This window comes from Geotrypetes seraphini, chromosome 18 (assembly GCF_902459505.1).
Source record: "Geotrypetes seraphini chromosome 18, aGeoSer1.1, whole genome shotgun sequence".
Lineage (NCBI taxonomy): Eukaryota > Metazoa > Chordata > Amphibia > Gymnophiona > Dermophiidae > Geotrypetes > Geotrypetes seraphini.
In genome coordinates, this window is record NC_047101.1 from 28,052,289 (window position 1) to 28,067,947 (window position 15,659).

The 15,659-nt window shown below is 38.8% G+C and overlaps 1 protein-coding gene across 2 annotated transcripts in view; it reads right to left on the reverse strand.

Annotated features, from left to right (window-relative positions):
- Positions 1-4,603: 4,603 nt before the first annotated feature.
- Positions 4,604-15,659, reverse strand: part of LCP2 (lymphocyte cytosolic protein 2) — a 200,844-nt gene continuing 189,788 nt past the window's right edge. For both annotated transcript variants that reach the window (XM_033927610.1, XM_033927609.1), the window contains one exon: positions 4,604-6,999. In XM_033927610.1, the coding sequence (XP_033783501.1) occupies positions 6,868-6,999 (132 nt within the window). In that variant the 3' untranslated portion in view covers positions 4,604-6,867. The remainder of the gene's footprint in view (positions 7,000-15,659) is intronic.

Genomic DNA, 15,659 nt, shown 5'->3' on the forward strand with positions numbered 1-15,659 from the left:
GTATAGTTGCTCTGAGAGCCTGGATTTGGATGTGGACCCCACTATCTGCAGACTTTTTAAGTCTGTCTCTGTCCTCTAGTTTATTGCTGATGTCCTGAAAGAGCTCAACTTGGAATTTCAACCTTCCACATGGCAGTGTTTGGCCATGGACTGTTCTAAAATGCTGTCCTCCTTTGTCCATCCTATCTGCAGCTTTCCAGCAGACTCCAGCTCTCTAAAGCTATGTCTAGGCTTTTTCCACTGGCTCCTGTTTTCAACAGCTTTTTTGAGCAGCCTAAGGTGGATTCGCCATGAGTTCTAGTAAAGTCTGCTGAACTCTTTGGTTTCATCATTGGGCTGGGGTCACTGCCTCCAAGGCCACTTTTGGCAGACTTCCTTTCAAGGGTCAGATTCTTTTTGGAAAAGGTCTAGATGACCTCATAGCCAGTGTGGCGGATTGCCGCCCTAAGTCTCTCCTTGTGAACAAGTCTCACTGGACTTTGGGAGAGGACCATAGCACTTTTTGTCCCTCCCGCAGGTTTCATCAGGGATTCTGGAGCTTTTCCTCCCAGAGATATCCCAGGGTTTCAATCCTCATTACAATTCTCCCAATTCTAGACATTCACAGACATCCAGATCCCGTGTAGCTGCTGCACCTAAAAAGCCCCAATGACGCCAGTTGAGTGGAATCTTGCGCAATTCCTCCAGATGAAATATGCAGGGCAGCTACTTGGTCCTCCCTTCTTACTTTTACCCGCTTTTATCGGGTGGATGTGGTGGTTCACTCTGATGCCGCTTTTAGGACCTCAGTGTTGTGGGCAGACTCTTCTGTCCCTCTCTAGATGCTGCCATTGCTTTGGTACATTACCTAGAGTACTGAATCCGGAAGGGATATAACAGAATGGAAGATTAGGTTTTCACCTTTGATAATCTTTCTGTTAGTCCCTGGAGGATGCAGTATGGGCCACCCTCTCTGTGTAAGCTCAGTTGTTCTGAATCGCCTGCTTTCTACCTCGGTTATTCTCTGTACAGGCTTAAGTATCTTCCAGCCAGTGGACAGATCCTGTGGGGAGTTTACTCTTCTGTGAGTATGTCTCATATCGAAGGCTGTTTTGTTGCACACAGCAGGTTGTTCCTCAATGATTTTTCTGGGTTGCCTTGTTTTCATATTTTGCAGAGCAGACCAGAACAGAAATTGTTTATGTTGCCAGGGAGGTTCCCCTGTGCTCCCTTGTTATGTCATAGATTTGTCCGGTATGTTGCTTGGCTTTGGGACTGACCTGCAGGAGGCTCTCTCTAAGGTAGGAGCACATGCTCAGAAAAGTGTTTGGATTTCTGCAACTCCCAAATTGCGGGAAGTGATTGAATACCTAGTGTATTGAATCCTCCCGGGACTAACAGAAAGAAGATTATCGAAGTTGAAAACCTAATCTTCCATTCTAGCTAGTACACTTGTGGGGGAATGTGTAAGCCTGCCAAAATTCACCCGAAACCTACTTTATTGACATACAGATGACACCTGCAGGCATAAGGGCTACTGGGGTGGTATATAGTTGGGTGTATTAGGTTATGGGTGAGTTTTGGAGGGTTTCCCATACAATGTAAGTGGATTATGGTGAGATGTGTACATGGGAACTTTTATGTAAAATGTACTGCAGTGACCCCCTAGGGCACCCACTGCTCTGCTGGGATGTCTGTATAGCCAGTCTGCTAAGCACGCTGGACCCTCTTATGTCCCAATGACTGTTTTTTTAAATGAAATTTTCATTTGGAAATGGTTCAAAACAATAGATGCACCAAGGACCAATAAATTTTGATCAATCCTGATCACAGTAACACACCTAGTTAGTTATTTTTGGTTTTTTGCAAGTTTTTAATTTTCACAGCTGTGAGCCAAAGTAGTGTGACATTTTTCAAAGAATATCCATATGTTCCTATGTTTAATTCCAAAACTTACTTTATGAAATTGAGTTTTAAAGATTTTTTTTGTATTCACTCCACAAATATGCTCAGAATCACGGAAATCTATTTAAATGAACTAGATACTCGCAGTCCCTCCCAGACAGTCATAGGCAAATTGTAGGATTTATTTTTACAAAGTAATTTGCATCACTAGAGCAGACTCCTCACACTATGCAGCTTTTACGCTAGCGTCTGCAGCTGCAGTAACTGCCCCAAAGCCCACAGAAATTTAAAGGGCTTCGGGCTTTTGCAGTGCGACACTCACTAATGTGGCTTTGTAAAAGTGGAGGGAAATGTTCTAGTTTTTGGGAATGTATGTTATCAATCTAATTTATATGATCTTTTTTAATTATTGCAGAAGAAGCACAACTACTGCTGTGTGACCTGATCTTACAGATTGGTCATCTTGAGAAGGAAGATGAGAACATGGGTTCTGGAGAATTCAATTCCAAACCTCTGCTTCCACCATCAGCTGAACTGACTCCTGCCTAAGATTTTTCTATCTGATTTCATGCAAGAGTTTTCATTCTTTTTTATTGCCATTAGATGACTTATGTTGTGTGCAGTTATGATTCTCCTAAATAATATGGTAATATTCCAGCTAATAGTCAAGGATTACAGTTTTGCAGTCTGTTAGGGTTATGACAGGCATCCTTTTTTTCCCCTTGGATAACACATACACTTTTACACCTGCTATTTCGTATGTACATCAATTTCCTGGCTCACATTGTGCAGATATGCTTCTGTTTTATAAAGTACAGAATGTATGTAAACACTGACCTCCATGATTTCATCCGCAGGAATTTCTTGTTTATTTCTCCTCCGCCCTTATCCAGGGCGAGTTACATATTAACATACAAAATAAAACATTTACATTTGTCGTACAAATCACTTCAAGGTCACACTATAACAAATTACATACTTACATATGAAATCAAATTACATATAACATACACATCGCATCAACGACGAATATCATTTAAGGTCAAAACTGGCCAAACCCTAACATACATCAAAATATAAAATTACATAAGGCATAAAAGATGCCTCAATCACACACATCATTAATCAGATAAAACGGATCAGACCATCGAACACCTTCGTGACCAGCACTCAACAGTCATCACTCCTTCTCCCTCAGCCAAACTCAGACCCTATGTTTCATTTTATAGAACAGGTGTTTTTTTCAGCATTGTCCTAAAGTTCTGTAAATTTTGCTGCTGGCGAATGTATCCTTCCTTATAAATCAAAGTTCTGGCTGCTGAACTGGAGAAAGAGATGTTCAGTTGGCAGGGCTTTGTTTATAAATTTTTATCAACATAACTAATATACTACTTTATCCTAAAGCAAAAAAATAAATAAATAAAAAATGATATCTTTGTTGTCTGATTTCTGCTTTCCTCATCTTCTCATTCATTTCCTTCCATCCACTGCCTGTCTTCTCTCTGCGCCTTCCATTTGCTCTGTTACTGTGCCTCTCCCTTCACCACCCCCAATTGGTCTGGCACCCATCTTCTTCCCTCCGCTCCCACATAGTCTGGTATCTCTGTCTTCTTCCCTTCCAGAGTCTTCTCCCCACTCTCTCTTCCCCATTCCCTTCAGCATCTTCTCCCCACCCTGTCATCCCCATATAAGCGTCTTCTTTCCACTCTCTGTTCCCCATTTTCCAGCGTCTTCTCCCCACTCTCTCTTCTCCATTTCCCAGCGTCTTCTCCCCACTTTCTCTTCCCCCATTTCCCAGCATCTTCTCCCCACTCTCTCAGAGGTGATTCTGGTGGGGATGGGCAGCATTGGGGGGACGACAGATGTTGAGAGGCGGGATTCTGGTGGGGACGGGTGGGATTTCTGTCCCTGCGCAACTATCTAACAGACTGATCTACTGACATGTAGACATATTTTATCTTGTATTTCTCTGTTCTGTTCTGTATGGTTTGTTGTTTTTTTTTTTAACAATTCTTTATTCGTTTTCAAATTGAACAACAAGTGCACAAAAGAGTATATTACACTAAAATATTCCACAATATCACTTTGATATGTATACATAAAAATCTAGTACATCAATATCCTCCCCCCTACCACCCACCCTTCATCATATTTTCAATAAAATACACACAAATTATATATCATATTATAACATATTATGTAAAATTATTTCCAAATCCCCCCCCCCTTTTTAGTGTGCCGTAAGAGGAAGAGAAGAAGTGATGACTATTCAATACAATATTTTGTCAATGGCCCCCAAATTTTTATAAAGTTAGTATATGTCCCTCTTTGAATTGCTATTGCTCGTTCCATTTTAAATATATGGCATAATGTATTCCACCAAAAAGTATAACTAAGGTTGCTGTGATTTTTCCAATTGTTGGTTATATGTTGGATGACAACCCCTGTCATAACTAATAAAAGCTTGTTGTTCTCTGGTGATATCTGACTCTTTTTCCTCATCATCATACCAAATAGCACTGTATCGTAAGAGAGTTATCTGCATACTTGAATAAAAAACCAAAGAATGGTCTGAGAGACATTTGGAGCATTGAGATTAAGCACCAAATTTCTGCATCTCAATGGCCATGAATTTGGTCTTGGAAAATGAGATGTACAGTGTCAGCATCTATGAGACAAACTTGGTTATTTTTGTTACATAGAGTGTTTTGGACCCCTGTTCGCATACAAAAATTAGATAGTTCTAAGTCCAATAGATGCTGGCACTGTAATCTGGAACCTGGGACATTAGATCATCTAATTTATTATTGTCCCTATATTAAGATATTTTGGAACTCAATATGGTCTCAAGTAAATGCATTATTGGAAAATCATGTGGTGTTCTGTATGTTTTATTGATTTCTCTTCACATTGTAAAGTGGTGTGTACACTGGCAGTGCAATAGAAAAATAACATGATAAATTGAATCATATCCAGGGAAGATAGTCATGCATACCATATCATAGCTTAAATATCACAAAAACAAAATTAAAATCTTTAAAGTTGTACTTATTTTCAGTGACTCTATCCATGTACCGTATATCTCAAATACAAACTGATCCGAATATAACCCGAGGTGACCTTCCTCCCTTCCCCCCAAAAAGGGACGACTCATAATTTATTTATTTTAAAAATCTCTATTCCACTTATAGACTAAGTAGATTACAATATTCACATACATAACTTGTAATACCATACATAAAATATACAAATTCTACATTTCTAAACAAATTAACTTAAAAAGTAAAAATACATCAAACTCTCATTTCAAGATTCAGTCTTTGCAGGAAAAATACAAACAATTCCTTATTTATTTATGTACGTGATTTTTTAAAGGATTTAAAGTCAGAACATAATGTTAATGAACCATTCATGGAATTCCATAACCTTAGAACTGCTACAGAAATTGCTGCCATCCTGGTTTTATTATAGTGTACAACTTGGGTACGTTCAAGGGACAATCTCATTGTCAATTGTGAACTTAATTTGGGTGATCCTGGTGAGCCAGTCTACAAAAACTTGGGAATATCCACTGCATAAAATCTTTTATTTGGGGGGGATCTGGACTGGCCACAGGATACTGGGCTTGATAGACCTTCAGTCTGTCCCAGTATGGCAACTCTTATGGTCTTAAGAGAATAGGCAATAGGATCTGATGTCTCTTTCCATGTGTACTAGGAGTATAAAAAACAGACCTGAATTCTAGAATTACACTGTACATCATAGTAGTTTCCTGGGAAACAATAGGAAAATTGGGTTGTTTTGAGTCATTCAGTATTTCACAACACCTCTAAATTTGGACTTCTTTTAAAGACTTTTAAAGTGGAATGGATGTTCTTTGTCCTACTCACAAGCAAGTTTATTTTCATTATAAAACCATTCTGGCATTTACACAGGCAAGGATTAGAAATTAGATATTTCCTTCTTCCAGCAAGCTTACCGTTGGTGCCAAAGAAACTTGCTACTGAACACCAGCATCCATACAGGTCCCCCCTCCCCATGATGAACTATCCTCCATGCACACAGATCCCCGCTGCTGCCACCCTCCTCCATACACATCCTCCTCACCAACATCGCGCTTATCATTAGTACTGGAAACCTGCTGCATCATTGCTGTATTCTGATCCAGTGTGGGGCCTTGAGCATCTGCGCATGCTCAAAGCCTGCCAGCTCCCACCCCCTCTGAGATTCTCACAGAAGGCGGGAGCAAGCAGGCCTTGAGCATGCACAGATGCTCAAAGCCCTGCACCAGATCAAAATACAGCATTGACAGTGACAGCAGGTTTCCAGTACTAATGGATTCTGGTTGGCCCAGGCGCCTCAGGCCCCACCTGTGGGTGGGGTTTGAGGCGCCTGGGCCAACTTTCTGAAGGTACGGGAGGATCAAAGGGTCGGCAAGGAGTTGCCGGGTTGGCAGGTCGGGGGGGTGGCGATCGTGGGGGGGGGGGGTGCAGCAAGGGCAGGAGGGCCTGGGATCCCTCCTGCCCGTATCTTAGTGGGGGTGGGGGGTAGGGGGTTTCGCTGGGGCAGGAGGGCTTGGGCTCCCTCCTGCCCCAATCGTTGGTGGTGGTAGTAGGTAGGGCTCATCACAGCAGCACAATCAGCGCAGTGGCCCCTTTTTTGGCACTTATACCTGTTTTGACTTGGTCTAAGTCAAAACGTATAAGTGCCGACTAGGCAACCTGGCTAAATCTTTGGTTATACCTGCTGTACGACTAAGTGCAGGCCCGCCCACCTCCCCTCTTTCCCCTCCTCTAAAAACGCCTCTTTTCGCTCTATGCGTTTAGAGGCAGGGGAAAGGCATAAGCTGGTTTTAGATACGTCTAAAACCAGCTTTGGTTATGGGTACTTGGACGATCAGGCTTTTAGGCCACTTTTTACATGTTTTTTTGTTTTGATTATGAGCCCCATAGCTTCTCAGAATAGCACTTGGTATTCATAGCTCTAGAAGTCTTGTACTGCTGCAGCTGCATATGTTAGCATACACTGGTTCTTTGAGCCTCGGTCTCTTCCATCAATTAACAAGAGAGGGGTCCGTCTAAAGTGATCGATAATATCAGCCACTGAAGAAAAATTCTGCATAATAATAAAAAAAAATTATAAAACAGAGACACTATTTTGAAATTAATCGAGCAGTGAGTAGTGGCAGCCTGAGCTGAGTCTGTGGGCTGTAGAGAGCAAGCGTGCTCATATGCTTTCTTCTCTGTTACTGGGCTAAGGACACAGGGAAGCCAAAACTCAAGTAAGATACAATTAAATAGGCAACTACAGTATTCAGTTATCTGAGTATTCAGCAGCATTTATCTGGATAAAATTGCCATTAAATGTTTGACTAAGCTGTTGTAAAAATAGCCCTTAGCAGCCCTTTACACATGTTAAGGCCATTAAATATCCAATTTTCTATTTTTTCCATTAATGGACATTTTTAAAGACTTATCATAGGAGAACTTACAAACACCTATTTTGTAGGTAGTAAGTGCTCTTGCATTATCCGTGCACTAACCAGTTATCATGCTATAATGTAGATGTGCAAATCGAATCGAATCAGGACTGTTAGTGCAAGAACACCCACTCTCTGCCCCTGACAACTTTATTTCACGCACAATCAGAGCACAAACATTCAAAGAGTACCACAGCAGTCCATCTTGTGTTAGGCACATATTAATGACTAACAGCTTTAAAAGGGCTCCTACATTTGCTTAAATTTGACCAATTAGATTAACAAACTTACTATTAAGAATTACTAACATTAGGAAAGATTAATGATGTGAAACATTTGATTGAATATAAGAATGAAAGGGAGGGTGGGATGGGATGGGATAAAATTATTATATATTAATATCATAAATAATAGAATTTCAGATGATGTTTTAACTGACAAATGTTTAATATATATGTATTTGTTGTAAGATGAAAAATGAATAAAGAATTAAAAAAAAAAAAGAGTTACTAACATGCTCAACAATTTTGCATGTGCTAACACAGTGTGTTCTTAGTAATTTTCTATAAAGGGGTATTCGAACATAAGAACAGCCTTACTGCGTCAGACCAATGGTCCATCAAGCCCGTTCTCACAGTAGCCACTCCAGGTCATTAGTACCTGGCCAAAACCCAAGGAGTAGCAAGCAGTGGCTTCCCCCATATCTTTCTCAATAGCAGACTATGGACTTTTCCTCCAGGAACTTGTCCAAACGTTTCTTAAAACCAGCTACGCTATCCGTTCTTACCACATCCTCTGGCAATGCGTTCCAGAGCTTAACTATTCTCTGAGTGAAAAAAAATTTCCTCCATTCATTCTAGAAAGTAGACTTTAACATTTATGTGGCACTTATGGGTGTAAATGTTTAGAATAATAGCAGTTATATTATAGTGGAGGTCTCCCTACACCATTATGTCATAAATGTGGGATTGGGAGTCATACTTTGGGACATGCATTTTGGACTTGTCCCATTATTCAAAATTTTTGGAAAAGAATAATATCCTATATGTCAAAAATAATTGGGAGATCTTTACGTAGTTTTCCGACCCATTTTGTTTTAGATTTGCCAGAGACTTTCAGACATTTGCCTAGGGGTCATCGGGTGCTGTGTAGGAAGATGAGTTTATTGGCCAAAAAATGTATTTTACAATATTGGATGATTCCTGACCCCCCAAAGTTTTGGCATTGGCGAAACCAATTACATCAGTTGGCCATCTGGGAGGCGAGAGATGCTGGAAGGCCTGAGAAGCGAAAGTGGGAACCTTACTTAGAAACCTTGCATCCAAAGAGCCGTAGTGCGGTCTTAAGATGGGTTTCCTAGAGTGTATTGATGTGTCATAGTGAGGTGAATTAGAATATACCATAGTGAGGTGATTTAGAGAATACCATTGGGAGGGAAGGGAGGGTGGGGAGATGGAGGGTATTTATGCTTCTTATTTTATATTATTTGATGCATTGTTGTTGTATTATACATAAAGTGATACTCTTATGTTGTTTTTGATATTGTATGCATCAATAAAAATTGTTTTAAGTTTTTTATTGATTTTTTCACATATCAACAAGTGTTATAAATTTTCCATACATTTATCTTAACAATACACTTGATATCTCTATAATGTATTTTATATAAACCATATTTTATATTATTTTTCTTATGAATTTATATAACATATATATTGTAATGATTTTATCAATTATTATTTAATTATGAACCCTTTTCCCTCCCTTTATCACATTAATTTCTCATAAGACTATCATTCATTCATTATGATATATTTTTTATAATGTATAATAAAGAGAATAAATTCTTTACCCCTTCCCTCCCTCCCTTCTTTAACCATTATCTTATTATGGGAAAAAATTAAAATCAGTCATTGCAAAAATCTGTTAATGGTCCCCAAATCTTCTTGAACTTATCCATATATCCTTTTTGTGTTGCAAATGTACGCTCCATCTTATATATATGGCAAACTGAGTTCCACCAAAAATTATAGTTCAATCTGTCATAATTTTTCCAATTATGTGTAATTTGTTGTACTGCTACTCCAGTCAATATAAATAAAAGTTTATTGTTATTTGATGAAATTTGACTTCGAGCTCTCATTGCAGTACCAAACAAAATCGTATCATATGTCAAGGCTACCGGATTTTCTAACATCCTATTAATTTGAGGCCAAATTGATTTCCAAAATATTAATATGAATGGACAATAGAATAAAAGATGATCTAATGTCCCTGCTTCAAGATGACAATGCCAGCATCTATTAGACTTAGAGCTATCTATTCTATGTAAACGTGCAGGGGTCCATAAAGCTCTATGTAAAATAAAAAACCAAGTTTGTCTCATAGAGGCTGACAATGTGCATTTTAACCTCCAAGACCAAAGTCGTGGCCATTGAGATGCATTAATCTGATGCTTAATCTCAATGCTCCAAATATCTCTAAGACCATTTTTTTTCTTTTTATGTACGAATCCAGATATTAATTTATACCACATTGCGGCCTGGTGACCCATGGAATCTATCTGAAAACATAAGAATTCCATACTATGATAGTTATTAAGATTTTTCCATTCAGGGAACCCTACCTGAATGGCCTGCTTCAATTGCATCCATCTGAAATATTGTGATTTATTCAAACCGAATTTATTTTGCAATTGTGAAAATTCAAGCAGTTTACCTTTATTTATTACATCTTCTAAAATCCGAATTCCAGCAATCATCCAATGTTTCCAGATAATTTTAAAACCGCCAACTTTGATCTTTGGATTGAGCCATATTGTTTGAGTCGTTGATTTAGTTATTGGAATAGGAGTTAGATTACTTATATATCTTATAGTTTTCCAAGTATCAACAAATATTTTGTGATCCTTATATAACCTTGGCATTTGAATACTGATAACATGACTCAGAAGTAAAGGAAACATTAATCTCCATTCTAACCAGAACCAATCTGGTATATGTTCAATGGGCTCTAGGAGGATCCAATACATACCCTGACGCATAATATAGGCTTGATGGTACCTATAAAAATTTGGAAAATTTACCCCTCCCTCCGCAATTGGTCTTTGTAAAGATACTAGAGCAATTCTGGGGTTTTTTCCAAGCCAAATAAATTTTGTTAACATCTTATCCAATTTTTTGTAAAATGACCCCTGAAAAAAAATTGGTATCATACCCATTTGGTAACAAACTACTGGTAATATCATCATTTTTACAGTTTGTATTCTCTCCCACCAAGATATGCATAAAGGATTCCATTGTTCACACATTTCTGACACTTTTTGTAATAAATTTTTTTCATTAATTTTCATAGTCTCATCCACAGTTTTTGTAATCCAAATTCCTAAGTATTTTAATCCTTCTTCTTTCCAAATAAAAGAAAATGAGTCAAATAAACTTTTTGTACAATGTACATTGAGTGGAAGCACTTCAGATTTATTCCAGTTTATTTTATAACCTGAAAATTTTCCAAATGTTTCAATTAATTCAAGCAAATTTGGAATAGTTGTTTCCGGATTTCTCAAATAAAGTAAAATATCATCCGCATATGCTGATAACTTATATTCTTTATCTGAATGCGGAATACCCTGTATCTCCCTTACCTGTTCTATAGCTAATAAGGGTTCTAAAACGATATCAAAAAGCAAAGGAGATAGTGGGCATCCTTGTCTAACCCCCCTTTGTAGAATAAATCTTTCTGAAAAATTGTTATTGATATATAATCTAGCAGCAGGGGAGCTATACAATGCTTTTATTTGTATAAATCCGGATCCTATTCCAAACCATTCCATTGCCTGAAACATGAAGATCCATTCCACTCTATCAAAAGCTTTTTCAGCATCTAATGAAATAGAGAATGCTGGGTCATTAATGGATTTTGTCAAATATAACATGTGATGTGCCAGTCTAGTTATTATGAGATGAGTGTCTTTGAGCAACGAAACCTGTCTGATGCATATCTATAATGAAAGGGAGAGCTTTAGCCAATCTTAATGCTAATGCCTTAGTTAGAATTTTTCCATCCACATTTATTAAAGAAATTGGTCTATAATTTGAAACCATAGTGGGATCTTTATTTGGATTAGGTAAAACTATAGTTATTGATTCAGCCATAGTACCTGTAATACAACCTTTATTTAGTTGTGTCTGATATAGTTTTAATAAATAGGGCATTATAATGTTTTGAAATGATTTATAAAACTCCACTGTATAACCATCTCCACCTGGAGCGGATCCAACCCTAAGGGATTTCAAAGCTGTATCTAATTCTTTTAAGGATATTGGTTCTTCTAAACTTCGTTTTATATGTTCAGGAATTTTTGGTCCTTTTATTAACTTTAAAAAATCTAAACCATCCTTTTCCTTTTTCGAATAAGGCTCAGAAGAATACAAATCTTTATAATATTTTAAAAATTGTTTTATAATGGGATCAATTTGAGATAAAATTTCACCATTCTCATTTTGAATAGCAATTATTTTTGTTTTTCTTTTTTTCGCTTTAAGATAATTTGCTAGCATTCTTCCTGCCTTATTCGAATTTCCATAATACAAAGCTTGCTGTACAAATAAATCTTTTCTAATAATTTTTGAAGAAATTTCATTATATTTACCTTTAGCTTTTAAAAGTTCTTGTTGTGTCAAATAATCCCATTTTTCAATTAATTTTGATTCTAGAGACTTCACCACTTTTTCCAATTCTGTAAATTGTTTTTTTTCTTTTTTTATTTGCAATGCTGAATAAGAAATAATTTGTCCTCTAATATATGCTTTAAAAGCATCCCACAAAGTCTCTATTGAAATTTCTTCTGTATCATTAATTTGAAAATAATCTTTTATTTTTTCTAAAAGATTTTCACAAAAATCAGTATCTGTGAGCAATGTATTATTTAATCTCCATATAGGTCTATTTCCATTCTGATCTATTATTTTAATTTCAATCCACACTCCGGCATGATCAGATAGTATAATTGGATCAATGACAGCCTGTGTGACTTGATGTACTAATTGATTAGAAACAAAAATGTAATCTATTCTAGAAAAAGAATTATGAACCTGTGAGCAAAATGAAAATTCCCGACCATCAAAATGAAGAATACGCCAAATATCTTTTAAATCACAAGATTGTACCAAATTATCAAGGCCTAATGATTTTATAAATCTTCTCGGACTTTTATCCATCAGTGGATCCATAACAGCATTGAAATCCCCTGCTACTACTAGATTTGAAGTAGCAAGTGGAAGAATTAATTGTTGCAGAGTTTTAAAAAATTCATTCTGGTTCGAATTAGGGGCATATATATTGAAGAGCGTCATGGTGGTATTTCCCATGTCCATTTCCACATATATCCATCTTCCAAGAGGATCAGCTGCCTTATATTTAAATGAAGCAGAACATTTTTTATTTATTAATATAGCAACACCAGCTTTTTTTCCTATTGCTGAAGAAAAGTAACATTGTTTGACCCAATCACCTTTTAGCTTTATAGATTCGTTATTTGAAAGATGGGTCTCTTGTATGCAGCATATATCAGCGTTCTGTCTTTTTAAAAATAATAATGCTTTTTTTCTTTTAATCGGGTGATTGAGACCATTAACGTTTAAAGATATTATCTTAAGACCCATTATGCATTAATATAATTTGTAATGTAACATCCCAATCTTCAATATTTTTTTAAATCTTTTTTTTCCCACATATAAGATAAAATAAAGAATTACCTATTGTACACAGACCCTTGAAATTTAATACCCCCCTATTTCCTCCCTCCCCACCCCATACATATACGAATACTTGGAAACACAAAATTAGATCAGGTTTAACATCACTCCTTACAAGCTATAAAATATTTTAATATCACAAGCTCCATAGTAATAATATAAATACTACTATTAAAATTCAACAATTTATATATCTTTGTTTTCTTGAATCTAGAATAATAGCAAACATATGTACGTATACAGCACTACACTACCTAAACATTATTCTTTAACTATGTACATAATGTTTGATAGAATGTAGCTTGCAGGTGGGTGAACACATGGGCAGTGCCTAGGCAAAGCAAGGGTGAGAGGGTGCACAATACCTTAAGTTCTCCAAAGACAAGAAAGACATCAATTGCCACATATAGGTAATGTCATCAGACAGAGCCGGGTATAGAAAATACCCAGAGATCTCAGGAAAGGAGGAAGTCTCTGCTAAAGGAGCTCTTCAGCTTGGAGAAGAGAAGACTCAGGAGATATGATAGAGGTCTATAAAATATTGAGTGGAGTGCTTGTTTACTCTCAAAAAATACTAGGACTGAGATAATAAAATTTGCCGATGACACCAAACTATTTAGTGGAGCTTGGACTAAAGAGGACTGCGAAGAATTGCAAAGGGACTTAAACAAACTAGGGGAATGGGCGATGAGATGGCAGATGAAGTTCAACGTTGAGAAATGTAAAGTATTGCATGTGGGAAGCAGAAACCAGAGGTACAACTATACGATGGGAGGGATGTTATTGAATAAGAGTACCCAAGAAAGGGACTTGGGGTAATGGTGGACATGACAATGAAGCCGACAGCACAATGCGCAGCAGCCGCTAAGAAAGCGAATAGAATGCTAGGTATAATCAAGAAGGGTATTACAACCAGAACGAAAGAAGTTATCCTGCCATTGTATTGGGCGATGGTGCGCCTGCATCTGGAATACTGCGTCCAATATTGGTCACCGTACCTTAAGAAGGATATGGCGTTACTCGAGAGGGTTCAGAGGAGAGCGACGCGTCAGATAAAGGGGATGGAAAACCTTTCATACGCTGAGAGATTGGAGAAACTGGGTCTCTTTTCCCTGGAGAAGAGGAGACTTAGAGGGGATATGATAGAGACTTACAAGATCATGAAGGGCATAGAGAGAGTAGAGAGGGACAGATTCTTCAAACTTTCAAATAATAAAAGAACAAGAGGGCATTCAGAAAAGTTGAAAAGGGACAGATTCAAAACGAATGCTAGGAAGTTCTTCTTTATCCAATGTGTGGTGGACACCTGCAATGCGCTTCCAGAGAGCGTAATAGGGCAGAGTACGGTAATGGGGTTCAAGAAAGGATTGGACAATTTCCTGCTGGAAAAGGGGATAGAAGGGTATAAATAGAGGATTACGGCACAGGTCCTGGATCTGTTGGGCCACTGCATGAGCAGACAGCTGGGCACGATGGACATCAGGTCTGACCCAGCGGAGGCATTGCTTATGTTCTTATGACTGGGGGGCAAGCAATGAAGCTACTAAGTAGTACATTTAAAACAAGTTTGAGAAAATATTTCTTCACTCAATGTGTAATTAAACACTGGGATGAATTGTTAAGAGAATATAGTGAAAGCAGTTAGCTTAGCAGGGTTTTAAAAAGGTTTGGATAATTTCCTAAAAGAAAAGTCCATACGGGGAAGGAGGAAACCTGCTGGTGCTATTGTCGGCATCGCCTGGACTCCCCCTTGAAAGGGCGCAAAGAGACCTGCGCGCCACGTGGAGGAGAGGCAGCAGCAGCAAAGAGAAGGAGGTAGCAGCGGCAGCGGGTGAAAGCAGAAGCCGGAGGGAAGGAGGAAGCAGGAGACCAGCAAGGCAGACAGCGGCAGCGAGAGTTAGCTCCGCTCACCGCGTCAACAGCGGCATCGCCTGGACTCCCCCTTGAAAGGGAAGGAGCCACGGCGCGAAGAGTCCTGCGGGCCGTGTGGAGGAGAGGCAGCAGCGGCAAAGAAAAGGAGGGAGCAGTGGCAGTGGGTGAAAGCAGAAGCCGGAGGGAAGGAGGAAGCAGGAGACCAGCAAGGCAGACAGCGGCGGCGAGAGTTAGCTCCGCCCACCGCGTCATCAATAGCGGCATCGCCCGGACTCCCCCTTGAAAGGGGGGGAGCCAACGGCGTGCAGCGAAGGCGAGCGGCAAAGGCGCTCGCCTTAGCGAGAGCGCCTTTGTGAAGGAGCCTTGAGAAGGAGCCAGGAGACCAGGCTACCCATTAGATTAACCTACAAACACAGCAGGCGCCATTTTCGCACACCACACACCAGGAGACTAAGAAGGAAGAAGAGAAATGGAGGCGGTAGGAACCCAGAGGAGCTTCCCAGTGTACTGCACGGAGTGTCATATGTACAACTACCTCCCCTCGGGTAGGTACATATGTGGTCGGTGTCAGGAACTGGAAAGCCTGAAGAAGGAGGTCGATAGACTACAGGACAGGGTCCAGGAGCAGGAGGGACTCCGATCTCGGAAGAACTGTGCTGGGCAACTGA